This window comes from Manis pentadactyla, chromosome 3 (genome assembly GCF_030020395.1).
Source record: "Manis pentadactyla isolate mManPen7 chromosome 3, mManPen7.hap1, whole genome shotgun sequence".
Lineage (NCBI taxonomy): Eukaryota > Metazoa > Chordata > Mammalia > Pholidota > Manidae > Manis > Manis pentadactyla.
In genome coordinates, this window is record NC_080021.1 from 152,964,296 (window position 1) to 152,992,004 (window position 27,709).

Genomic DNA, 27,709 nt, shown 5'->3' on the forward strand with positions numbered 1-27,709 from the left:
GTGAAACATACTTAAGATGAATGCCAAGGGCAACCTGGAGAAGGAAGAGAAGAAGCCAAAAAGTGAATCCTGCAAAAGGAGCATTCATGAGGGAGGGTAAATTAATCCACTCACCTTCCACTTCCTCTCTTCTCTGACATGAACTTCAGGTTATTTATTAGCAACAACTGGTAATCATTACCTCTTTCCTAACTGCCCTAAATCAATACCTATCCCCCAAACCCCCTTTCTCCCCCAAATTCTCAAAGCTGGTGTCCTAAGTAGTATTTCTAGTTTGGCAAACTTGGTAGCAATTTCGGTAGCCTGTACATGCTCCTGAGTGAGGGAAGCTTGGACCATCTGCCTAGGGGTTCACCTGGTCTTGGGGGTGGGAGGTGGTAGGAGAGTTGGCAGGTTCAGCAGCCAGTCTTGTAAGGATCAGAACACAGGTTTGGCAGTGAAACAGACTCAGGTTCAAACCCAAGTGCTACGCTAGCTGAACTTGGAGATTGTTTCCCTGTTTATAATGTGGAAATATCACTAGATCTACTTCATTGGTTGCTACCAGGATTAAATGAGCCAGTTCATGTAAAGCTCTTTGAACAATGTCTGAAAATAGTAAGTATTTAATAAACGTTAGCTATGATTATTACTATGGATTTATGTAATCCATAAGCAAGGAGGCTGGTGAATGACTTCAGTCATTCACTACTTATTATTAACCCCTTTACTACTGACTAGATATTATGTTAGGTCCTGGAGACACAATCTTCATTTCTTTATTCAGCAAATATAACTAAGCTTCAGACAGGAATAATACTTTGAGTTATTTGCAATGATAAGTGTACTGTTGAACTGGCCAACACCTTGAAATCTTCTTTCCCCAATATTTCAACTCTATTTAGGGATTTCCCTGCTACAGGTAATCATCATAAATAGAAAGCATTTGGGTCACAAAATTTTGCTTTACTGTAAAAGTTTATTTTCTCCACAAACCTCAGGATGTTTATTTTGTACAGTTGAGCGTTTTTTGTTTCCAAGTAATGTGGTGTTCAGGGAGGTATAATGCTTTTTACAGATTAATTTATGGGTTTTGACACTCTTGAGTGTCCAGAATGTCCAACTCTGATTACAGTGGATTTTTTTGTCATACAAAGCAGTGAGAGCTGTGGGCTTTGGGGTCAGAAAAACCTGACTCTAACTAAGTTCAGCCACTTAACAACTATGGAATCTTAAGTAATTTTTTCACTATTCAGAGCCTTGGTTTCTTTACCTGTAAAAGAGGGATAAAAATATCTCCTCTTTGGAGACTAATGGGAAGATTAATCCTTTCTTCCTACTCTCCCTCTCTTTTTTTCCTCCTTCCTTCCTTCAACTAGTATTCATTTGTTGAACACCTATTATATAGCAGACATTCTCCTGGGTGCTGAGACTACAAAAGTAAACAAAACAGGCAGGAATCCTTATCCTCATTGAGTTTGCAATCTAATAAGAAAAAATTGAGGGAATAATTAAGATTGTTCGTGGAAATTAAAAGACAAAATTAATTATTGCATCAATGTATGTAGTACTATAAGTCCGAGGAAAGGAAATCCCGGGGAAAAATACCTCTAAAAACCGAAATCAGTCAAAGGGAGAAATAAAGTTTAAAACCCGTTTATTGCTTACAAAACTGCAGTCTGGCCCATCTCTCTCTCCTGCTCCAGCATCAGCAAAACTGGCCCTCCCCTTCTCCTCTCAAGTACAGATAAGCCCTCTGTTGCCCAGGTAATTACCCACTGATATGGAGATGAACTTCTCTCCACCCCTGAGGAATGATGCAAATGCACTAAAGCCATACTTTTTTTCCACCTCTGAACGCCTATTGATATGCAGATGTACTAAAGCCAGCCGAGATATTCTGGAAATATTACAATTCTACCCACAAGTACTTATATCACTAATAAAAGGCTTCAGAAGCATTTAATTGTGACAGAGTAGAGATGTAAATTTGAATCTGCAGTTATGTAATGAAGACAATCTGACCAACAAAAACAGGAAGGAATTAACTGCCAGTGAAAAGAGTTTCAAAGTATCTTTTATTAGGTAATCTTATAATTTCATAACAGCTGTTTGGGTATACAAACATGTATATACAGTTTCCTAAACATGTAAATAAAAGACAGTAGTATACTAGATCTGCTTGAATTCATATTATTCAAAATATCATCAAACATTTACTAAAGAAGTCAGTAAAATTGTTAAACATGTTCTAAAAAATTTTGGGTGTGTGTACATAAACATTTTCAAGCTTGCTTAAAAAAAAAAGTGCAATTTCTATCCATGTGTTCATAGTGACTTTCAAAAATAGTTCAAAGGGGGAAAAGAGAAGGTAGCATTGCCTTGTAATACAGCATTAATACTGACTTACCCTGGGACATTTGTGAAAGATCTTTTGTTATCATATATGGTAAAATATATTTAAAAATTAATACTCCATTTCTGTGAATAAAACATAGGAAATAAGACTGTTTTCTTAGACTAACTTGTTACCATAAAAACTGCATTCATTTTGCAGATATAATTGATAGCTCACATTATTACTTTAAAAATATTTATGATACTTGAAATTCAAAAGGAAACCCAGAAGATTTATTCTCCTCTCAATACATTCATTGAATGCAGATTTAAGTGAGCACATCTCATTTTGATGGTGCCCTCTATTTGCATATTTTTAAATGACTACAATATGGTACATGTGTATTTTTAACTGGTACCAAAAGGAAGATGAACGATCTATGCAAAACCAGCAGCCTGTACTTCCATAACAGTTGTCATATGCAAAAAGAAAAAAAAAGCCCTGAGTCAGTGTTTTTTGCAAAAGTAATGAAAAAGGGTGCTCTGAAGTCATTTCATAACTTATGAAATTGGTAAGACTGTCCGGTATTCATTTGTTTTGTTTTCATTTTGACTGAAGAGAGGTATGGATTTTGTTCAGTTAATCCAATTCAAATCATTTCTTAAAACTCAATTTCATTTAAATCCTCAGAATATCCTGATGATTGCTGAGTTGTATCTTCCATTTCTGTCAGGAAAGATAGACAATAATAATCTCTATTTTTATGGTAGAAAAATATTTAATTTGCATTATCAGCTGAGACTACTGTAAAAGCCCATTCCAATCAAACTTAAATTGGGAAAAATACTGTTACCTGCACAGGGTCCTGCTTGAAATTTAACATCATCAATGGCAATATCACTTCTTATTGACACTCCCCGAATGGCTTCAAAAATTACCTGAAAAACAATGAAGGCTGAATTTAGAACAGAGTCATCTGATAAAACAGTGCTGGTCAGGGACAGATTCAGGCTGTGTGTATCTGGAAATTTAGGTTGTTCTTGGGCCCCCTTTAAGGAAAAAATACAAACCCACAAATACAAATTTAGGTCAAAAAGAGAATACTTATTTGGAAATAAAAGAAATTCACAACAAATTACTGGAGACGTGGAGATTCAGGTCCCTTTCTTCTGAGATCTCTTTAGGCCATTTCCCAGGAACGCTCACCTAGAAAGGTTTCCTGGTGGTGACCTGGTTTCCCCTCCCCACCTGCATTCTACTCCCAGAATTCAAAGGTCCTATGAAAGTTATGGGCTGAGAAGCTTAAGCTTTCTTAGGTTCTCCATAAATCTACCTTTGATATTGGTACTAAAATAGAGAATTTAATATGACTGATGAGACTATGTATGAACAGCAAAGCATAGTAATTAAATTTACCAAAAAGACAATGGTTCATTCATCATGTTAAATACCATAACATCTAAGAACAGCCCAGGAGGATGCGGGAACCAGTTTCATGATTCTACAACCTGAGAAGAAAAGTAATGATCAAATATACAGGTCCTAGGGAAACTAGATTATATTACCAGCTCTAAGGCTGACTCAACAATGATTAATAACCCAGTGAATACTCCAAGGAGGTTTGTGGGTAATAAAAATTGTCCAGAAGACACATTTGCTCTACTCATTTTACGAGCAAATGATTCCCTATTGAACTACTTGATGATTTAAATTGAATCAAAGAATATAAAGTTGATAATAAGTCTGTGAAGCTATCTTGAAATTAATGACCTAAAAAATCTTTAATGACCAAAATATGGCAAAATAACATTAATAAAAATTCTAAGGACACAGCCCTAAACAAGAATCCAAACAAATGGCAAGAAGAGGGAAGAAAATGTCCTGACACACTTAGGTAGGAGGGTATATGAGTAAAGTTAATAAGCATTTTGGTTTACTGGACAACAGTAAAATCTGTTTTGACTTTCAAGTCTGCAGTGGAAGTGTAATAGACAAATGACCTGATAAAGTTACATTCTGAATAGTTTGTGGTTGGGCTAAACACTTGATTTCATAAAACCTTCTTCTTTGAATTTCCTTCATAGTTGAGTGATAACCATTTTATCACATAATGACTTCCTCCTTGGATTACAGATAGGTATTCTTTTAGTAAATAATAGTGATTACTTAAAAGTTAGATAAAAATATTATTTCCCTTTCAATTTAAGTGTATTATTTTTTTCAAATGGCTGCTGAGTTATTAGGACATAAATACTTAGGTTGTTTGGACCCAACAACTTAACAAATGAAGCTGTTAGGTATTTCTTTAGGTCTAGGGACAACTAGGAAAAACTTACTGAGACTAAGGGCACCATGAAAAAGAAAATTTGGAGACTAGTCTTAGCTGAGTACCTGGCACATTCCTAGTATTTAGTCAGTATAATGAACAATATGAGTGATGTAAATATTCCAGTGAGCTGAGAATTTGTCTAATATTTCCTTTCAATGGCATCAAAATACAAGAAACCATGGACAAAAACACTTGAGAGCAGAGATGGAAAGGTCTTGAGCAAGGAATCCAAAGGAAATAATTTTGTGTTTTTGATCAATTGCAAGTCAAGCTCTGCTTAGCACTTTAATAAATCCCTCAAGAAGAAGCATGATTAAAATTTTACCACTTGAAGCATTCCTTCTTCAAGGATAATCTCATGATTGGGACATCATCCCAAGACCACCTGCATATTTTCCCTGGAGGATGAGTCTCACATGGCAGCAGTACTGTAGCATTCTAAACTCATCTATATGCCCACTCCCACAAATGATATCCACATTTCCTTCTCTAGCTCTGTTCTTCCCCCTGAACTCATCTCTTATCCTACTGTTTGCCTGACATGCCCACTCGGATGTTTGATATCAAAAACTTGGCATGTGCCCCCACAAAAACCTGTTAATTTCCCTCCTGCACACATTGCCCTCACTCTTCCTAATCTGCCACCTGAAGTCTTCCTCACCTCAAAAAATGGTGACTCCATTGCAGCAATTGCTCCAGCCAAAAGCTATGGAGTCATCTCCACTCCTCCCTTTCTCTCATACCCCATGTTCCATTCATAAGGAAGTCCTGTGGGGTTCTGATGACATCTCACCTCTGTTGCATAGCCCAGGCCACTACTCCTCTTGCCAGAACTAGTGCAGTAGCCCCCAAAGTCGTCTTTTCCCCCACAGTTTGCTCCCCCCATAGTAGCTTGTGTGATCATTTTAAATATAAATCAGATCATCTTACCTTCAAGTCATCTGACAGTTTAATGCTTTTGGAATGAGTATCAAATACTACCATGATGTCCAAGGCCTTTCATGATAACATCATGACCTCATTACCTGATTGGCGTGACTAATTTTTCATTGTACTTATTACCACCTGATGTTACATTATATATTTTTTGGTTTATGTTTTCTACTTCTCCTCCACTAGAATGTAAGCTCCAAAAGAGTAAGAACTTTATATGTTATGGACATTGCAATATACCCAGCACTTAGAGTAGCAAGTGGTCAATAAATATTTATCAAAATGAGATATTTTGGCCTCATACTACATAGAAGCTATGCTTGAATGCCTGATGCAGCTACTGAAAATGCCGGGTCTGTCTGATGATATGAATTAGAGATCAGAGAGATTTGAGAGGGAATGTATTTTTAGAAACAATAATAATATCTTTTTATATTTTAGTACTTTAAAGTTTGTAAAACCTTTCACATACTGTGGGGTAAATGGCAGAATTTCTAGAATTTCTTGCCTGGCCTTAGATAAACACATATCAATAGGTGTTTACTGCTGCAGCTTCCTACAGCCTCTGGGCAAGGGGTGGAGAGATAATGGTCATTCTTTCCTCCCCTCCACTTCTGGTATGTAATTGGTCTGGCATCTACCAGTCACCAAGGACCTACCAATGGAGTTACTCTTGGAAGAGGCCGGTGGGAAGTAGAGAGCATGGGGTGGGGGTGGGCAGAGCGTGAGTGGAGGCTGGAGGAGACAGATGGGGCCAGACCTAGCAAGCAAATTTGAGCAAGCTGTGAGCAATAAGAATTGGTTTCTCCCAACCCACCCTTTCACATGACTTATTTCGGTTTCACCGGTTTCATAGGGGAAGTTGCACCAGGCCAGGAATACCCTTCCCCCTGGAGCTACACATACCTCCACTCGAACTGGTGATGTCAGCATGGCAAGAATTATTACCTCATTTGAAAATGTGTAAACTTTATCAGAGAAGATGACCTTTCCCCAAGATCATACAGGTCTTATGACACTAGGGGAATGAGGTATTTGGGGACTACTATGGTGGGAGGGATACAAACTTTGGAACTAGTCAGATCTGGGATTAAATTCTCACTCTGCCATTTGCCAGCTGGACATTTAGTTTTCTCCATCTGTAAAGAGGAGTGCCAAGATCAATTAGAAGAATTTATATGCCTGATACATAGATGATGGCCAGTCTATGTGCATATGGGTATATCTCTATTAGATGCTAGGATATTTTGGAGAAACTAGTTCAGCCCAGTCTCCTCCAGACAGTTGTTTTGGATTCCTGAAGGAATCATTAAATCTAAAAGAAAATTCATTACAACAGATTCATATCTGTTTCATTCTAAGCCAAAGGGAATGGTCTGGAGTCTTCTTTTCAGATTGAAAGCTGAAATCTCTCAGGCCATTCTGCACCCTTTGAACTTGAAAATCCCAAGACGCCATCCCAGATGGCTCACTACTTTGTGTTCAAAAAACATTGCAAACAACCAGTGTGGATAAAATGGGAGTTCCAGTGGCCAGGATTCTCACCTGGCCCTGGTTGACTAGCTCTCTGCACACCAGTGGGCAATTTGACTCTATATAAAGAGCTCCACCCAGTGCTCTGGGTGCAACATGGTGGCAGGGCTGCAAGGATGCAGGAGAGCAGAACAGAGGCTGAAGTGGTGGCAGCGCAGAGGACAGAGGCCTAGAGGATGGCTGTGCAGACAGAGGGGCCCAGAGGCAGAGACCGGCTTGCTGCATGCAGACTCGCTCTGAGTGAATGGAATTCTAGTGACTGACCTGCAACCTGGAAATAAACTTGAGTATAACCCTTTCACCCCAAGAACGTTTCACTGTCAATTTCTTTGGTCACACTGAATCCATAGCAAACTTGCCTGGGGCTGAAACCTATTAGCAAGACAACCAGCCACTCTTAGTCTAGTAGATGCAAGGCCTTGTACCCAACTCCCTAGGCTTAGATATCCATAAGTCACCTGTTCCCAGAACTCAAGTCCTAGAACTCCTATGCATGAGCACATGAAGTTTGGGGATTTAAAAAAAAACACCAATGCTCGCACTCCACCCAAGAGATTAGGTTAGTCTAGGGCAGTGATTCTTCATCTTTAGTGGGCATCTAATTACCAGGAGGCTTTAAGAGACAGATTCCTGGGCCCCATCCCCAGAATTTTTGGTTTAGTAGTTCTTAGGTGGGGTCTGAGAATGTAAATTTCCAGTGAATTTCATTTTAGGTGAATTTGCATTTCAAATGTTGCTGCCAGTCTCAGGGCCACATTTTGAGAACATTTGTATAGGCTAGAAGTATGAGTGTCCTAATAGCCTAACAAAATTGGTCCATCAACTCTGGTTGATGATCAATCATATTAGTAAGTTCTTGAGGAATCCACTTTCCTTCTGTAAACAGACATTAAATCATCAAAATCATTCCAGAGTTATCTGTTTTCTTTACTGTATTACTAGACAGTTTTGCCCTGCTGAGCTGGTGGGCCATTCCTGGACAATGGCACATCTTCCCTCTGTCATTGGTTCTTTAGGAACTCAGCACTTTAGATGGCACTGCAACATGGTGACCTGAGCTTCTGGAATTTCTTCCCATTTAGATCTGCAGAAAATTAATTTAGGCTGTGGGATAGTATAAAATAAAGTCCTTGTTTTGGATACCTCTTCCCAGAAAGATTTGGGCTTAGCCCAAGCAGCTGGTGGTTAAAGCTGAGGGGTGCTGGTCCCAGAGTTCACCAGTCAGAAGCAGGGATTTTAGTTGAAGGTCACACCTGAGAATTCTACAGAGCAATTTCATGAACAATCAGGGGTCTGAAGGTTATCTTCCCAGAGCTCTCTAAAGTTTAGCTCATGGTAGGCAGGTGAAGTCAGTGGCTGCAGGAGGCCACTGATGATATCTAGACTCGATTGGCTGCACCACCACATCTAGTGGAATTTAAAAGGGTCTTTCCCACCACTGCCCACATTCCCTTATAATCAGGATGCTGTAAGATGGAGATCTACTAGCACCTGAGAAGACTCAGGGGAGACTCAGGTCTTAGGAGCAAGACTTTCAGTTTCTTCAGCATCAATGCAGACAGAGGCTTAAAAATTTACTCTGGACCATATACTCTACTAAATAAAGGCTCACAACAAAAGCCTTGCATGTGGGTAATGATGAGTGAAAGATGCAGCTGCAACAACTGATTAGTAATACCATGTTTGGAAGAAAGGGAGCCTTTGTTTTTGGAGATTTGCAGGACACACAGAATATACTTGACACAATGTACCCAGACAATTGCTGGCATTCATCACTGAGTTGCAAAAATCACTTTATGCATAAATACCCAAAGCTTTCTCTCCTTAATTTCCCACACACTGCTTGGATTTAATCAATGTAGACTATGTTTACTCTTAAACAAGTACGGCCTTTATCTTTGACCCTGAAAAAGAACAAAACACTCTCTTTGGTAGCAAGAAAAAGAGAGAACACCAGAAGCTTATAGTTATATGTCCTTTCGTTTACCTGGTGTTGCCTCTCACAGCTGTATTCAATCAGTGCTCGCGTCCAGGAAATGCTCTGCTCCCCTCCTCTTCTCCATAGGAGGGACTCTTCACTGTCACCTTCCTTTTTCAAATAAACGCTCAGCAGGCCAGTCCCTGCTCCATACATATGGTAGAAAAAGGTCAAGCAGTGTTTTCCAGTGACTCCCCTCAGAGGCCTGGACGAGAGGTGTGCTTTCTGTCCGTACACCATGTGGGAGGCTTCGATGTACATGTAGTAACCTTGAGAGCAATGCAAAATCAGGTCTTGTTAGAAAGGACCCATTATATTCTCTTCTTTATCTTCTGACTAGTGTTCCTAGAAACAAATTAAAGTAAGTAGATGACTTGACTCCAGTACTGATTAAGGATTTTATAAGTTCAGCAAATTCAGTTGAATATACAGAAGGTAATTAGTATACTAGTATTATGCCATTGTTGTGGTGATTAATAAATCAGAATTTATCCTACCAATTCATGGACAATATTCTGGAACTTACAGACATTGTTTTGGTGGGGGGGGGAAGCAAGGAGTTTTGGAGTCAGGTTCAGGTAGATCTGGGTTCAAGTCTTGGCTTTAATATTTGTTGTCTGTGTGATCCCGGTCTAATGAATTATCCTCTCTCAACCTATATTCATCATTCAAAATAAGGGTTAATAGTATTTGCAGTACAGAGTTGTGAGAATTAAATAATGTATGTGTCATATGCCCACTTGTAATACATATTCAAATGTTAGTTTTGTATTTCCACTTCCCTTTCCCAATTTTAGTTTTTTTTTTAATTTCCAGGCAGAAGCAGGATTAGTCTGCATATGAATAAGGCAGTGATCTGCTGGCATCAGTTTTCAGCAGTTCCCATGAGTCACTGGTGTGACTTCTGTGGGTAGGTCCAAATGATTGCACATCAGTAGCTGGAAATGAGCCATGATGTAAATATTTACACCATAGAATTGGGAATAGCTACAAATGGGCAACTACCCCCAACCCCCACCAAAAAAAAAATGCTGGTTAGTATTAAATAATTATCATCAAGCCACTGAAATAAGGCAATAATGAATAGGAATTTCTAGAATAATGTACCAGGAATATAATTCTGTGTACCTAAGCCCATTTAAAAAAAAGGGCCCTGGACTCCACATCTGTTCTTAACCTTTGACCATTTGATGAAAAGTTTTTACCACTTCTACCTGAAAAAATATACACAATCTTTTGCAAGCAATTTGTCTCTTTGCCAATATTGACATTTTTTAGATACATGATAAAAAAATAATCTTTACATACTGTTACACCTCCTATTATTTCATGCAGAAATTGATGGCTGAATGGAGTGGGGAGAAAAAGAGATCCCAAATACTGCATGCAAATGATGGCTTCTAGGGCATTGTTCTTCATAATTTGAAGTTTAATGAAATGAGCTTTAGCCATTTCCCCAAATGCATTGCTTGAGATACCTCAATTGCAACTGATCAAAAGCCTCATCTATGCTCCTCCATGGTGTTCCCCTTTCCCCCATTTCCACAAACACAGACTTGAGAAGTCCTACAGGCTATCAGAAGACTGGGAGAAAGAGTACTGCCCAATTTGGTCTTATCAAATTGTGTGCACTGTGTAACCCCCTCTCTCGGAGTTTCGCTCAGTAATGTTGTCACTCTGAAAAACTGGGCCATTAGAGTCAAGGGATATGGCCTTTGCTCAACCAGTCATCCCCATGATCTGCTTTAAAATATTAGGAAAACTACTGTCAGTGTTTCTGCAGTGTTCACCAATGATTCCTCTTTACGAAAACCAATGGTCCATTTTCAGTCCTTGTCGTTCTTGTCCCAGCAGTAGCATAACAGGTTACTCCCTGGCTTGCAGGACACTGTTCTCTTCTGGGTTTTCTTCCACCTCACTGGTCACTCCTTCGCTAGTTCACGCTTTCTTCTAACCTCTCGAACTTGGAGTGGCCCAGTTCTTGAACTTCTCTATTTTCACTCTCTCCTTTGGTGATCTCATCTTGTTCCATGGCTTTAAACATTACATATGTTGTATATCTCAAATTAAAATTTCTAACCTCTTTGCTAAAATCCAGAATTGTTTATTCAAACTGACAAACGGACATCTCCACTCACTGTCAAACAGACATCTCAGACTGAACATGTTCACAACTCAGCTCCTAACAGCTTTCCCCTAAAGCCTACTGAGCTCTTTCTGGTTGGCTAGACCCTAAACCTGGGAGCCATGTACCACTCCTTGCCTCCTCTTGCTCTCCACAACCAGGCTGTCAGGAATTCCTGTGGCTCTACCTTCAAAATCTATCCAGAGCCCAGTCATTTCTCTTTTCACCATCTCCATTGCTACCTCTTGGCCTGAGCCACTATCATTTTTTGCTTGGATTAATGCAACACTTCCCAGCTAGTTGGCCTGCTTCTACCCTCGTTCTCTACAATCTAATCTCAACATAGTATACATAGTGAACCTTCTGAAACAAAAGCTAAATCTTTTGAACACTACTCTGTTCAAAACCTTCCATTGGCTCAGAATTTCACTCAGAGTAAAAGCTGAAGGCCTCAAAATTGCTTTTAGAGTCCTGTACAATTTCCTGCTTATTCTCTACATCTCTGATTCTTACTATTTTCTTCTCCTATAACCTTCCTCCTTACTCTGTGTTGAGTGAATCACTACACTGGTCTCTATGCTGTTCTGGGATATAGTAGGTATGCTACTGCCTCAGGGCCTTTGGATGTGCTAACCCCTCCACCTGGAATGGCTTTTCCCCTACAGGATCTGAAGTCTCACTCCCACCTCCAAATCTTTACTCAGATATCACCTTTTCTATTAGGCCTATTTTGACTATACTATTTGAAATTGCAATCCCTCTCTTCTTGAACTTCTCATTTCCTACTAATTTATTATCTTCCACAGCACCATAACATTTAAGTTGCCTAACATGCTATAGAGTTTTCTTATTTTTCACGTTTGTCTATTTCTCTACTGTAGAACACACAACAGCAGAGATATTCTCTTGTGTACTTCACTGCTATGCTCCCAGGTCCTAGAACAGTGCCTAGACACAGTAGACGCTCAATAAATGTTTGTTTGAATGAGCTAATGAATGCATTTTTTCCACAGCTCTAAGCCACAAACCAGTGTGACCAAGGTCACTCCAGTTGTATGAGGGTCTTGGAATGAGACATGCACTTGACTAGAACACTCTAAGGCAAAACTAGAACAAATCAGGTTTTGATAAAATTAGTCATATCCAAGCAAATGTTCTTAAAACAGTTCCACACCATCTGATGTATTTTTTTTAAGGGAACACACATAATATGATAATTCTTTAACTTTGTTACTTTCGTTTCTTTCACTGGCAAGAAAATTGCTATACTAGAAGCACTGGGATTATGGCACTTTCAGCAACAAAAGGAACTTTGTTCTTTTCCTTGCATTTTCTCACTTCAGCTAGGCTGGATGTAAACACATACAGATATACATAATCCTAACTGAACAGTGTATCTAACTTAATTCCCTGGGGAATAAGGTCAAAGCATGAAAATGACCATGGTTCACTGCCTCACTTCATATAAAGGTATCCCAGGCTGTTCTATATATTAGGACAGTTCGTGGCACAGTGGACGGAAGCCCCACTTCAGTGTGTGTTTTTAACCTAAGAAACATTTCCTCCAAAAACTAATTCTAAAGGAAATCAAAAGAAATCAAAGAAAAATCACTTTTATCCCTGGCCATTGGGGCTCTAAAAAAGGCCCATGTGAATCCTAAGTAAAGGACTTGGTTAAAAATGAAACAGTAAGGAGGGTATAATAGCCTCCTCTGAAAATACTGTCCCTAGGAAAACTGGGAAGTAAAGACTAGTGGGGCCCTGAAACCAATTCTTCTCAGAAAGGAAAGGGAGCAGCAGACCCATCACAAATGAGCAATGGCCCAGAAGTCTCTTTCATCTGGTGATGATAATGTGCCTCCTAGTGATATCATGAGTGCTGGCCAGAAGTCAGTCCTGGAGGGGAGGAAAACCCCTAGTCACCTCCAGGATTACCCAGTTGAATCCTTTTTCATGATTACAATGCGCTAATCATTTAGCTTCAAATGTTGAAGTATTCTTCTGGCAATGCTTTCACCTCATGCTCCTCTAGGTCTCAGGTATCAGGCTGAAGCCAAAGACAGGTTTCCAGTTCCTGGGGCCTTTGTGTTTTGTACTGTGAAATGTGAAATAGGAAAGGAAATCTCCTAAGCCTTGACCTGTGTAATTGTGCCACTTTTCCAAGAGAGGGCTAACATTCAGGGGAACGTAAGTACAACTGGGCCTTTCCACAGCACTGACACCAGGCTACTTTTCTTCAGTAATGTTGGCCTTTCCAAAAATCCTTCAGGACACAGTTTTTATTTTAAGCACATTCCAGAAGGCAATACTGATTTAGGCCAATCTAGGCCAACACATACACCTACAAATAATTTTAGTATATTTGTCAACTGGTTAGAATTTGTCCTTCTGATGCACAAACCAATTATCCCTCTTGATTCCAAATATGTTTTTCTTCTTGACTTTCATATGACAGTGACATTTCATTTTCCCAGAAAAGATCAGAACCTTATAGAGAGGCCTGCCTCAGGTGTGTTTAGAAAGCAGAGAAAAGCCCTGTGTGTTAATCAGTTTTGCCACATTAAAACTCCAAACGCTGTCTGTCTCAGCAAACAAGAGCTCTGGAAGGGAGTCAGGAAGCCCCAGCATTGAAACCTCCAACTGGCTCACGTTTTCTTGTCCATGAAGGATTCCAGTCAGTAGAGGGGATTATTAACAGGAGAAAACATATCATTTTCTCTCTGTGGGTCATTGTTTAACATTCAAGACAGGGTTCCAATAGTTCTACTGGGAGATCAGAGTCCCATCTGTTCTCTGCACAACAACTGTGATATGTTGAGACACACACCATATTTGCAATTTGGAATAGGCGAAGCAGCTGCTCCTTCCTTCTTGCACCCCCTTTACCAGGGCCAGAAAGAAGCCCAAGTGGCGTGAACATCTAGCTGCATTTATTAACTCTGGAACAGGATTCTGAACAGAGAAAAAGTACATCAATACTTTGGATAGAACGACAGCTAAATGTCTCTCTTTACAATTGTTCTTTACTCTGCCTTTTAAATTATTTTTAAAGCTTGTCATAAATGAGGAATTACTGTTTTATTGGCATGGCATTTTGGCATTTCTGTTTGGGAAAATGAAAAAAGTCCAGGAGGTGGATGGTGGTAATGGTTGTACAACAGTGTGAATGAATTTAATGCCACTGAACTGTACATCTACAAATGGTTAAATGGTAAATTTTATGTATGTATACTTTACCAGTTAAAAACTTATCATAGAAGTCTTCTCTGTGTAATAGGTTCTGACAATATCAGGAACTAGTATGATAACATAAAGAATGGGAGGATTGAAGGACACTGGAGATTTTAATAATCTGAAGCTAATTCCTCAGATGGCTACAGGCTAATTGGGTAACATTTTACATGTCTGGATATCAACTATCAAAATTCTGAAAAGACCAAGACTTGAGTTAGACTGCTATTAAATTTCAGCTATATAACTAACACATTAAATACACAGTTTTGGTTTTCTTTCGTCTGACAGCACAATTTTACAAATAGATTTCACTATTTGGTATTTTAATGCATCACTGATATTTCTGTCACACTGGAAGGCAGTGTTCTTAGACATGAAGGAGACTTCCATCTCTACTTAGGAGCATGTTGGAAGAGAATTTAATTGCCAGAAATATGAAAGACTTACTGCAACACTGAAAAACACCACAAAAAACCCCCACATACTGAAGAGGAGTGTCCTTAATTAAAAAAACCTCAGGTTGTATTTTTGAGGTATATTCTTGAAGGCATATGGAGAACCAGGGATGGAATCAGCAAAGCAGGTCTGCACCACCACCTCAAGCTGGCTCAGGTCTGATTGGACTGAGGTGACACATTTTACTCTAGTTGGTTATTTGTGAATAGGTTTAAACCTCTCTGGAGGAAAAAACATCACCAAAGATTCTGTAATTTTTCATTCACAATATAAAACATTCAATCAAACTACCAGGTATTTCACGAAACAAAGCTAAAGGTGAGGTGGGTGGGGAGGGAGGAAACAGACAGAAAAAGCCCTCCAGGACCACAGGTGACCCAGATACAGAGTTATCATACAAGGACTGTAAAATAACTATGATTAATAATATAAATAAAAGCATTAAATAATATGTTCAAGAAAAAGATAAAATGGGGAATTTCATCAAAGAACTTGAATCTATTGAAAAAACAAATGTAGGGGAAGAATATGGAGCTTTTGGAATGTCAGAATAAGGACCTTTGAAAACCTGTTTCTCTATAAAAGCAGTGAGAACATTGGCAAAAATTGTCAAATTAGCTTTTTAGAACTCTGGAAATTAATGCATGCAATTATCTAAGAGTTTTATTCAAGAAAAATGACTAGTTCTTACTGATAATGGTGAGCTTATAACATGTCCTAATCCTGTTTTCATCTCTCCTACTCCAAGAAAGACTTGAAAACCAGGAGATTTACAATTAAGGTATCTGTAAAAAAGCAGTAGCCCATAGTCACTGCAAGGGGCAAAACAGGTTTGGAGATCCCCAAAACCCTATTCCCAGAAACTCATTATTTGACCTGTTTATCAGCTCACTGAAAAGCTCCATTCTCAGAGCTCCTCTTTATTTAACCTGGCTGAGGTAAACCTTACTCTGTATGAGTAGCCGTATCTCCAGAGCATTTGTCAAAAACAATCAGTTAAACAATTGTTTAACATTGTAACTGCCTGAGGTGATATTAATAACCGAAGCTAAAAAACGGTTGACCAAAATTTTTTAAAGAAAAGAATTAGGGAATGGGATGTCTGTGGGGGGTCTTGCAAAGCAGTGACTCTTGGCAATCTAGAAAACCATGCATGTGTGCAGAGCTGTGCACATACCCAAGAGAAAATTGAGAAGGTCCTAATGTATCACCCCTGGCTGATTTTAAGACTGCACAAGCAAGAAGTGAAGGCTCAGGCAGAGTCATAAATTGCCTGCTGGAGCATTAAAAAAACATGTTCTAACACACAGAGCACCTTGACAAGGACTGGACAATGTATTGGTTGAAGGCATTTAAGGAAAATATCTGTTCAATCATTAGTTGATGATTAAGCTAACAGCATATTCTTCAGTGGCCACACACAACAAATAATACAGGCACTACATAATTAGTCCAGGAAAGTCACTAAAAAAAGGAACAACAAGAACACACGAAAATAATAACAAACAGCAACAGCAAAAAAAAAAAACCTGGGAAGGAGAGGGAGCTGCAACATTACATTATTTAAAATGTCCAGTTTTCAACAAAAATTACATACAAAGAAACAGGAAACTGTGATCCATACATAGGGTCCCTAAGGAAGCCCAGTCATTGAGCTTACAATAAGTCAATTATTATACTTTTGTTCAAGGAATTAAAAGAAACAATATCTAAAGGATTAAAGAGAGTATGAGAATGATATGTCATCAAATACAGAGTATCATTAAAAAGAGATATCATACAAAGAACCAACCAGAAATTATGGATTTGAAAAATATCATGACTAAAAAAAATTCTCAAGAGTCTCACTGGCAAATTGGAACTGGCAGACAAAAGAATCAGTAAACCTGAAGAAGGTCAATTGAGATTACCCAATCTGAGGAACAAAGAGAAAGATGAAAAACAGAAGACTGAACAGAGCCTCAGAGTACAGTACAACAGTGTAAGTATACCATGTATGCATAATGGGAGTCCCAGAAGGGAGGGGAGAGAGAAATGCAAAAAAAGAACATTTGAAGAAAATAATGCCCCAAACAATCCAAACATGATGAAAAATGATAATCTACATACCGAAGGTCAAACAACTCCAAGTAGGATAAACTCAAGGAGATCCACACCTCAAAAAATCACAGTTAACTGTTGAAAGACAAAGACAAAGTGAATTTTGAAAGCAAGAGAAAAGTGACTCATCATATACAAGGGATACTCAAAAGGTTAAACGCTTACTCCTTATCAGAAACTATGGAGACCAAAAAGCAGTGAGATGATATAATTCAAAAGTGCTGAAAGAAAAATGAGAGTTCTGTATTAAGAAAAACTTTCCTTTAAAATCAAATGGGAATTTAAGACATTCCTAGATTAACAAATACTGAATTCACCATGAGCTAGTAAAGGGAGTCCTTCAGGCTGAAATAAAAGAATAGTAGACAGTAACTCAGATCCTTATGAAGAAAAGGAGGTAAATGTAAAAGACAGAATGAATGTATTTTTCTCTATCTCTTTTCTGTAAAAGACAAGTGCACAAAGCAGTAATTTAAAAATTATATCTATGGGTTTATATAAAGATATCACATTGTACATGACAATAATAGTACAAAGGGGGAAGAAAGGAATAAAGCAAGGTTTTGTATATATGACATTAACATTAATAGGAACTAAACAGTTTTAAGTTAAGATGTTAATTTTAATTTCCAGGGCAACTACTAAGAAAATAACTTAAAATATGTAATAAACAAGGGATTAAAATGGATATTAGAAAATATCTATTGAACACAAAAAAGGAAGTAACAGAGGTATAAAGGGATAAAAGGAATAAAGGAACAAAAAAGACATTACATATAGAAAGAAAATAGAAAAATGGCAGACATAAATTCTATCTTATTAGTAATTACATTAAATATAAATGAACTAAACATTCTAATCAAACAGTAGAGATCAGTAGAAAAGATTTTTTAAAAAGATTCAATTATATGCTGTCTTCAAGAGATGCACTTGATTGAAAGACATGAATAGGTTGAAAGTGAAAGGTTGGAAAACCATATACCATTCACACAGTACCCACAAGAAAATGATATACCGTTCACACAATACCCAAATAATAATCAGACTAAATAGACATTAAACAATGAGATACTACCTCACACCTACTAGGATGGCTATAATAAAAAACAGAAAATAACAAGTTTTGGCAAGATGTGGAGAAATTAGAACCCTCATACACTGCTTATGGGGATGTAAAATGGTGCAGCCACTTTGGAAAACAGTCTGAATGTTCCTCAAATGGTTAAATATTGAGGTACATATGATCCAATAATTCCATACCTGGGCATATATTTAAAAAAATAAAAAAATATATATATCCACACAAAAACTTGTACACAGACAGCATAGTATTATTAATAATAGCCCCAAAGTAGAAACAACCAAAATGCTCATCAACTGATGAATAAACAAAATGTGGTGCCTCATATGCTGGAATAAAACTGCTATAAAAATCAAAAGAAGTACTGATACACATTACAACATGGATGAACCTTGAAAACATTATGCTAAGTGAAGGAAGCCAGTCAGGACATATCACATTTCCTGTTGTATGATTCCATTCATATTAAAAGTCTAGAATAGGCAAATCCATAGAGATAGAAAGTAGATTAATACAGTTGACCCTTGAACAATATGGGGTTAGGGGTGCTGATGCCTTCCACAGTCAAAAATTTTAAAATTTTTGACTCCCCCAAAACTTAACTACTAATAGGCTGCTGTTGGCTAGAAGACTTACTGATATATAAACAGTTGATTAACACATAATTTATATGTTATATGTACTACATACTGTATTCTTACAATAAAGTAAACTAGAGAAAAGAAAATGTTTTTTCAAATTGTTACAAGTCTTCAAAATTTTTTCCAATATATTTATTGGAAAAAATCTGTGTATAGGTGAATCAATGCAGTTTAGACCCATGTTGTTCCACAGTCAACTGTAGCTGTTTTGAGATGTGGGTTTGGGGTAACAAGAGTTGGGGGAGAGAATGAGAATGACTGCTAGTGGATACAGGATTTCTCTCTGAGTTTATAAAACTGTTCTGAAATTAAGATAATGTTGATGGTCACACAACTTTGAGGATATACGGAACACCACTGAACTGTACACTTTGGAAGAGTGAATTGTATGGTATCTGTATTGTATCTTATAAAACTAATATTTAAAACAATAAACAAATGGAAATTTCAGAAATAAAAAACAGAATTACTGAAATTAAAATATCAATCAGTAAATTTAACAGCTTCCTGAACACAGCTAAAAACAAGATGTGCAAACCAAAAAATTAAGTCAATAAAAAACATCCAAACTGAAGCATGGAAAGCAAAAAGAAAGGAAAAATTGTAAAGCAGCAGAAAGGTGTATAATAAATGGTGAGAACTTTCATTGGAGTCTCAGGAAGATAGAAGAGAGAATGGGGCAGGAGCAATATTTGACATTAAAGATCAGTTTTTGAAAACTGATGAAAAGATCTCAGTCTACAGATTAAGGGGTTTAATGCAGATTAAGGATGTTTGATGAACCCCAAGCAGAGTAACTATAAAGAAGACTACACACACACACACATATCATGTTAAAACACAGCAGATCAAACAGGAGGAAAAAATATTAAAAGCACCCAGAAGAATAAAGTATACTTTCAAAGAACAATTATATGGCTAACATCTGATGGAAGCCAGAAAACAATAAAATGATATTTTAAACCATTTTCAACATAGAATCCTACTCCCAGCAAAAATACCCTTTAGATGTGAAGGAAAAATAAAGAAGTCCCAGACAAATACAAATTGAACTAACTATCAGCAGACGTGCAACAAACAAAAACAAATCTAACCAAACAAAACCAAAAGCTAGATGGAGAAGAAAATACTTCTGACAGAAGAAAACTATTTCCTACAATAATGGGTATAACTAAAGGAAAGAAGACTAATGGAATGGGATAATATGTGAATAAATATAGAAAAATACCTTTAATAAAAAAAAGAAAGAAAAATACCAAAACTGTCTAATCTTCTGGAGTTTAAAAAATACATAGAAAAAATAAATGCAAGACCAACAGTAGACAAGCTGTTAAAAGTATAAGACTAGTAAAAGAAAGTAAAAAAAAAGCTAATAGAGGAGAAATTAAAATAATACAAAAGTAGATATAAATCCAAATAGGTCAGTAACTACATTAGATATTAATGATCCAAATAACCAATTAAAAGACAACATTGTGGGAATGGATAAGTAAAAAACTCAACTATGGCCATATATAAGAGCTATACTTTAAAAAATAAGGACACAGGAAATTTGAAAGTAAAAAGATGGAGAAAGAAACAAACACTAATCAACATAGAACTGGTGCAGCAATACTAATATCAGGCAAAGTAAACTTGAAGAAGCATTACCAAATATAAAAGGGGATATTTCATAATGATAAAATGGCTTATTCACCATGCATCAATTATAAATTTGTATATATTCCTAGTAACATAGTTTCAAAATACATATAAACAAGAATCAATGGAAGGAAAAATAAATTCACAATCATAATGGGAAACTATGTCTCTTAATTAAACTGATAAAAAAATCTGTAAAAATATGATCATGATTATAAACTTGGTTCAGTCAACATATATAGACCATTTCATCCAACAAAAACAACAAAATACACATTATTTTGTAATACACATACGACATTTACCTAAGTTGACCATATGTTGGGTAATAAAGTATCTCAACGAATTGCAAAGGATTGAAATCATTAAGGGTATGTTCTGAGTGTAGTCAGATTACCTAGATAAATAAATTGGTAACTAGAAAATTTCCAAATATTTGGAAATTAAGCAGCATGCTTGTAAATAACTCTTGCATAAAAGAAAAAAAAATGGAAATCAGAAAAGATTTTTAACTGAATGACAGGGAAAACACAACATATTAAAACACGTGGTTTGCAGCTGAAACTGTACTTAGAAATTTACAGCACTTAAGTATAAGTTATTCTTCAATAAGTATTTTACTTCTAAAAAATTAATAGGAATGTACTTTTCTAGCTATGTCTAGAAGTATTAGTAGACCCCTGGATGGGTATTGAGGAGTCCTGGATTATAATCCCAGTTCTAAACTAATACTGAGCTCATTTAGAGTATAAAGTATTTGCTTGAAATAAATATTGGGCATACTAGGAAGTCTTTGCATTACAATTTTGCTAATAGTTTTACCCAAGCCAGCTGAAACATCCTTCAAAGTTTTCATGATACAAAACAAACATAATTGCATCATTTTCTTTAAACAAAGCCACACCAAGTTAACCTAACATGGGCCCCTACAAACAGGAAAACATGCAAATAAAGGAGGAAAATTATGAGTAATTGAATTATCTTCCAATATGCTTTTCTTAGATTTTCACAGATTTTGTGTATAGGGAAAGTACGTAGAAGATGGTCTTCAAGTTAAACAAGTGCAAATTATTTTGGCATAAAGATGCGAGAAGCAGGACAAAGGCTAGATGGTCATTTTATTAAAACTCCATTTTATGTCATAGGAGTTTACCCTGATTCTTCAAAGTTCAGCACCCTACACCAACTCTGAGTTGTGTTCTTCCACATTCAGACATTGAAGCCCCAGCCCCAGTACTTCACAATGTGACTCTATTTAGAGACAGGGCCTTTAAGGTTGTAGTTAAGTTAAAATAGGGTTGTTAGCCTAGGCTTTAATTCAATATGACTGGTGTCTTTATAAGAAGAGATTAGGACACGGACATCACGGCCAAGGGACAAGCATGTGAGGACACACTGATAAGAGATCATCTGTAAGCCAAGTAGAGAAGCCTCAGAATAAAACCAACACCTGTGGACTTCTAGCTATAGAACCATCAGAATTCTGGTACACAATATAGGAAATTCTGATTTTTTTTCAGTAAATTCCTTCCTGAACTCCAGACTGCCTACTAGACACCATCACTTGAGTATCTATTAAGTATCAAATCTAACATAAAACTGAGCTCCTGATCTTCCCAACAAACCTATCCACTCAATCTTTTATCTTCAATTGTTGACAATTCCATGCTCAAGCAGTTCAGGTCAAAATCACTGAAATCAGCCTCGACTCCTCTCTTTCTCTTATACCCATATCCAGTCCATCAAAAACTTCTTTTGACTTCACTTAAAAAATATATCCAGAATGTGGCCACTTCTCACCACCTCCACTGCTACTACCCTGGTCTGATGCACTGTCATTGGTAAGTCCACCACCACAGGTCACCCGGATTACTTGCCTTATCCCCGGAACTGGGCTCTCTGATTTCACTCTCCCTTCAATTCTATCACTCGTTTTTTCTCAACAGAGTAGCCAGAATGATCCTCTTAGAGCCAGGTCAGATCACTTCTTCCCTAAACTTGACACTCTTCAGTGTCCTGCCGTTCCAGGGAAAGTAAAACCTAAAGTCCTTGTGATGACTGACCAGGTCCTCCAGGGTCTGGCCCGCCCTAATTGCTCTCATCTCATTTCCTAGTATTTCCTCCCTAGCTCTCTCGGCGTAGCTAACCCAGCCTCCTTGCTGTTCCTGAGACACACTGAGCATGCTTCCCCGGAAAGGGCTTTGCACTGGCTGCTCCCTCTGCTTGGAACACTTCCTCCCCGACACATACCTGGAGACTAGCTCAACTCTTTCAAGGTTACTTCCCCAGTATATTCTACTGTGACTCTCCCGTCTAGATTCGTTAACTCCAGCCACCTCCTCCTCCCAGTTCCCAAGCTCCCTTGGCCTGCTCTATTTTTTTCTACAGCAATAATCACCTTTTAACATACTACATAAGTTATAGTTAAGTGCAGTGTTTATCATTTAGAAGGCAAATGATTATTCTGTCTGTTTCCCAAGTACCTAAATAGTATCTGGCACACAATAGCCAATAAATATTTGTTGAATGAAGGAACAGATGAATAATAGAGCATTCATTGAGTATTTATTGTATACCAGGTCCTATCCTAAGTATGTTTTATATATTGTCTCATTTAAATGTCACCACCATCTATGAGGTAGGTATTAATTATTCCTAATGTCCAGACAAGGAAAATTAGATTTAGACAAGTTCAAAAGTGGGACTCAGGCAGTCTAATCCAAAAGCCCTCAATATTTAAACTCAACCAGCCTATGTAGTAGGTAAATAGCTATAATTATTCTCATCTCCTAGATGACACAACTGAAACTTTTGAGATTTAATTAACTTTCTCAAGGTCTCGTCTACAGTGAGTGGGGTGTGACTCCAGAGTTCATGGGTCTGTTAGAATCCTGGCCTGGGGACCCTCCTCAACTGCTTACTATGTTTGCTTTGCCCTCTCTCCCATGTTCAAGACATTCCACGGCCCGTTACCTAGAAAATTCCCCCATGATAGTCCACCACAGCACAGCCCTCTGTTAGAGCATCTCTTCTGATATTTTTCATTGCTAGCCTTCTTGAGAAATGGAAGAAAAACTATCAACTCTCTTTCCAGAAAAATGTTCATAAAGACAACACCATGATTACAATGGTCTCTCATTAAAGCTGACCTTTCTCTGCTACATTCCTGACCTTTCTCTACTCTTCTTGTAACTTTCACACTCTCTCGTCTCTAACAGTTCTTATATGCATCAGTGAAGGCTTATAGCCTCATCTATTCACCCCAGGGACATTTTTGAACATTTATAGCCAATTTTTCTCTCTGTCCTCCAATCTGCTCTAGTTTTTCTGGGTTGGCTCCAATTTCAGACTGGCGTGCCCGCTGTCTACGTGCCACGACATAATACTTAGACTACTGTGCAGGCGTGTGCACAAACCCACTGGCAATAAGCCATTACCGCCGAAACTGGTATTCCCCTGGTGCTAAGACCAGATCCTAGGAAAGGCAGCAAGAGAGCAGGAGAGAGGACAGCAGAGGCTGGGGGTGGAGGCAGCCCTGGGGCAAGGAAGAGACAGAGGCGAATGGGATTCTAGCTCTCGACCTACCGCCTTGAGAAAAAAGCTTGGTATAAGACCCTTTTCACCCCAAAAATGTTCTGATGTCATTATTCGGTCTCACTGAATCCAGAGTGAACTTGCCTGGGGATGAAACCTCCAGGCGAGACAGGAACCCAGGCAGAAAATCTATGCGGGTTGTACCTCTGCAGAGCAAGTGCTAAGGAAGAGGGCGTGGTCACAGGAAATCAGACATTAAGTACATTGCCAGATAGGATAAGATGGTAAGTGGTTCCCCAAAGAGCCAGTATTTAGATATCTGTCAGAACAGAGGACATTCAACAGCCAAGGGAGGATTTGAAATAGTACCAAATATTTGAAAAGGTCTTTTCTTTTCATCTCTTCTCCACTCACTCTGACTAAAGGTTCACGAAGATGAGGGGCATGGGAGGAAACACAGCAAAGATAATGAAAGAATGGAGTTTCCCCTTTCCTCACCCCCAAAATGAGTTAGGCCTAAATTGAGGGAAACAGAAATTATTTAACTGAATGAGAAACTGAGGTTTTGATTTGAATTAGACTTTCTAACATATATGAATATGTGACTGCTCTAATGCCTTAACAGGACTGGGAGCCGATGGGATCTGCTAAGGGGCAGGGAAGGTATAATCCTTTAGGGTATGTTTGCAAAGAGTGTTCAAAAAACAAAACAAAACTGTTTCTGACTGCACCTACCAAGTTTGGCCAATTCAGCAGGTCACACTGTAAGTGCTCTGTGAAGTTGGTCCACAGACTCGTCCTGAGGAAAGCTGTGAGAGACAGCACTGTGCACCTCACCTTTGTATTTGCTATCATAACGGCTTCTCCATAGAGATCCTTTAGGAAATAGCTCTCTGAGCTACTTACCAGGGGTAGTTCTGCCTCTCTGGAAAGCCCATTTAAATCCTCTTTGTAGCAAGACATATAAGCAATGTAGTAAACAGAAAGAACGATTTTAAATGCACATATTTGATTATCTATCCCAGGTGTGCACAATCATATGGGTAGCTCATTCTAGACACAGGACATAAACCTGCATACTTCGAATTCCAGTAAACGACCCCTTGCTATTTTAGAAGGTTTCCTTAGCAAACAGCACCAGGTGGCGTGACTCACCTACCCCAGTAGTGTGGTCTCCCTTTGGTCCCGTGTAGGAGGTGGGAGTTTCCCCCCTCCTCCTGTGCCAGCTGCTCCGGTTTCTTCTCTCCTGAGTAAAGGCACATTCATCTTGTTCAAAAGTACACTCTCCAGGTGGAGGTGGGAGTTTCTCTGCAAGGAAAAAGCAGGTGCTGTGACTGCAGGGCACTTCCAAGGATTATGCACTCCGGTGCTGGCTGGCAGCCCATTCTGCATGCATGAATGCCATGTGGACACAGGCTGTGCACACAGAAGGGCAGCCTCCGCACTGGCAGCCCATCTATACTAAGCCTGGCCTTTAGCTGGTCTGGGCTCTATGGGGCCTGCTGGAGAGGCAGAGTACAATCAGAAATCGGGATCCCAAAGTATTGGGATACTTCAAGAAAGAAACTTTTTTTGACTTGTGACTTTATTTGTGTGAATGAGCTTATAAAGCTCTGAAAACTGGAGGCAAACTGCCTTTATGGAAATAAGGGAAATAACGAAGTTGTGTAATGTAGGAGCTTTCTTCAGAAGTCCAGGATGAGTGAAGGGAATCCTTTGAACAACTCTGTAGTTGCTTTTCAGGAGGGGAGAATGGGAGAGAATGAAATGTGCTTCTGGAGGCGAAGCCTAAATTATGTGGAGCAAGTTACTTAATTTTTCTGTGCCTCATTATTATCTACCTCAGGGACTGTGAGGGTTAAATGAGATGATGTATATAAAGTGTTTAGACCAGGAAGTCTCAATAAATATTAGCTAAATAAATATTAGGGCTTGGTGTTTTGCCACCTGGAGTCTCATCTTCCATTTCCCAAAACAAATGTTTATATCTTTGGATGCTATCTTTAATAAGTTGAATAATAATTACTACTATTAGAATGGTGCCACATCCCAACTTACTGGGACTTCTATGCCTCCCTATATCCAGATTCTTAGCATTTTTCTTTAATAAGCAGGCTGCTTTTTATATCTCTGCATGATAATTATTTTACTTCATTTTATTTTACATATAGAACAAGTTAATGAAGCCTCATTCCTTTTCCTATGCCTTGAGTGTAGAAATTTGCATCTTGTTTTTCTTTGTGTTGTCCTTACAATGCCTTGCAAGTCAAGGGACTAAAAACAAATTATCTTTTAATTAAATAAACATGGAGATTGTTCTCCAGTGTGAGAGAGAGACCACAGTTGGCCTGTTAAAGAAATGGATATCCTATGATTTAGGATACAGCAGTAATTAGTAAATATAGAACAGTGATCTGAGTTGAGATATGCACTATTTTCTCATTAGGCAAAATGTTCAACACAGAGCCACCACCTTTATTTAATCACTATCATCAATGCTTGGTCCATTGTTCCACTGTGATTTAATTCACTTAGGAAATACTTATTTTACTACCATTTAAAAAGTATGTGTTTAGTATCACAGCTATGTAATAATAAGTTCATTAGTATTGCTTGAAAATCTGCATTTGTGTAAGATGACAACAATAATAATAGTAGTAATTAAAATAGAACATATTTGTTTTTAAAGCACTGTTTTGTGCCGGGTCCTCTGCCAAGGAATTTATATGTATCATCCCCAATATTCAGGTCAGTATTACTACCTCTCTTACAGATGAGGATACAGGGGTCAAGTCATATGTACAAAATCACACACTGCATTCAAGTCATCATTTCGAAATTCCAAAATTGATTATATAGAGAGGTGCTTCTGGCAAGAAAAGCAAAGGATACACTAGCACAGATTAAATGTATGTGATATGTTCCTAGAAAAGCAGGATATGCCACATATTGAGGAAGACAAAGAGGACTGAAATGACAGCCATCTTACCTGGAGACCAGCAGCTTCCCAATTCTATTGTAATGTCATCTAGGGCTACAAGTCCACAGTCCCAAAAGCTTTTGCATAGGCTCATGAAAACTACCTACAATTCAGAAAAATAAAACTATGAATTCCATTAACTGAAAATTGGAAACTCTCATAACTTGAGATTTACTTAGCATAATAGGTGTGCATAAGCAAACCATGGACCCCTCTTCATTGTCCACCAGAACTACAGATCACAGTAGCCTGAGTAACAGTTAAGCCCTCATACAACCCTGGAATTACTTCCATTATTTTTTTCAGCAGAGTCAAGTTCATAATGACATATTGGGTACACTAATGTTGAAATTAGTTTGCATTCTTTAAAGAATTGAGAGAGGAAAGCTAAAGGGTAAGTGGGTAGCAGAGGAAAAACCTGTCAGGTTTTGAATATTTTCCCCAGATAAACCACAAAGTACATCCAGAGTTGATGGTATTCCAAGCATTTTTACAAACATTTCCAGTACAAACACTATTGATTTCTTTGAAATGACTTTCTGGCAACGTGCTTCATTCATATTGTGAACAAAGTCCCAGTGATTTGCCATCTGGAGACTTATGTTCCATTTTCAAAGAAAAGATCTATGTCCCTGGATAGTATCATTAATAAAAGCCCTAAACACAGTTATTTTATCAGGCCAAACATTTTTACTGTTGTATGTGAAGGAAAAACAAATCCATACTATAAATTATTAAATTCATTCTGCCAGAGGGAAAGAGAAAAATCTTGGGTTTCTTTCCAATAGGTCAATTTTAGAGTCTCCTTTTCACATATAAGATAACAA

General features: G+C 38.0%; 1 protein-coding gene across 5 annotated transcripts in view; it reads right to left on the reverse strand.

Annotated features, from left to right (window-relative positions):
• Nucleotides 1-2,038: 2,038 nt before the first annotated feature.
• The window catches only part of MAMDC2 (MAM domain containing 2), a 127,457-nt gene continuing 101,786 nt past the window's right edge, over nucleotides 2,039-27,709 (reverse strand). For 2 of the 5 annotated variants that reach the window (XM_036893464.2, XM_057498587.1), the window contains 5 exons: nucleotides 26,892-26,985; nucleotides 25,058-25,210; nucleotides 9,100-9,359; nucleotides 3,171-3,255; nucleotides 2,039-3,043 (listed from right to left, as the gene is read on the reverse strand). In XM_036893464.2, the coding sequence (XP_036749359.2) occupies nucleotides 2,979-3,043; nucleotides 3,171-3,255; nucleotides 9,100-9,359; nucleotides 25,058-25,210; nucleotides 26,892-26,985 (657 nt within the window). In that variant the 3' untranslated portion in view covers nucleotides 2,039-2,978. Of the gene's footprint in view, nucleotides 3,044-3,170; nucleotides 3,256-9,099; nucleotides 9,360-17,014; nucleotides 17,081-25,057; nucleotides 25,211-26,891; nucleotides 26,986-27,709 lie in introns of those variants that run through there. The other 3 variants (XR_005026386.2, XM_036893465.2, XM_057498588.1) reach the window with 3 other exon arrangements.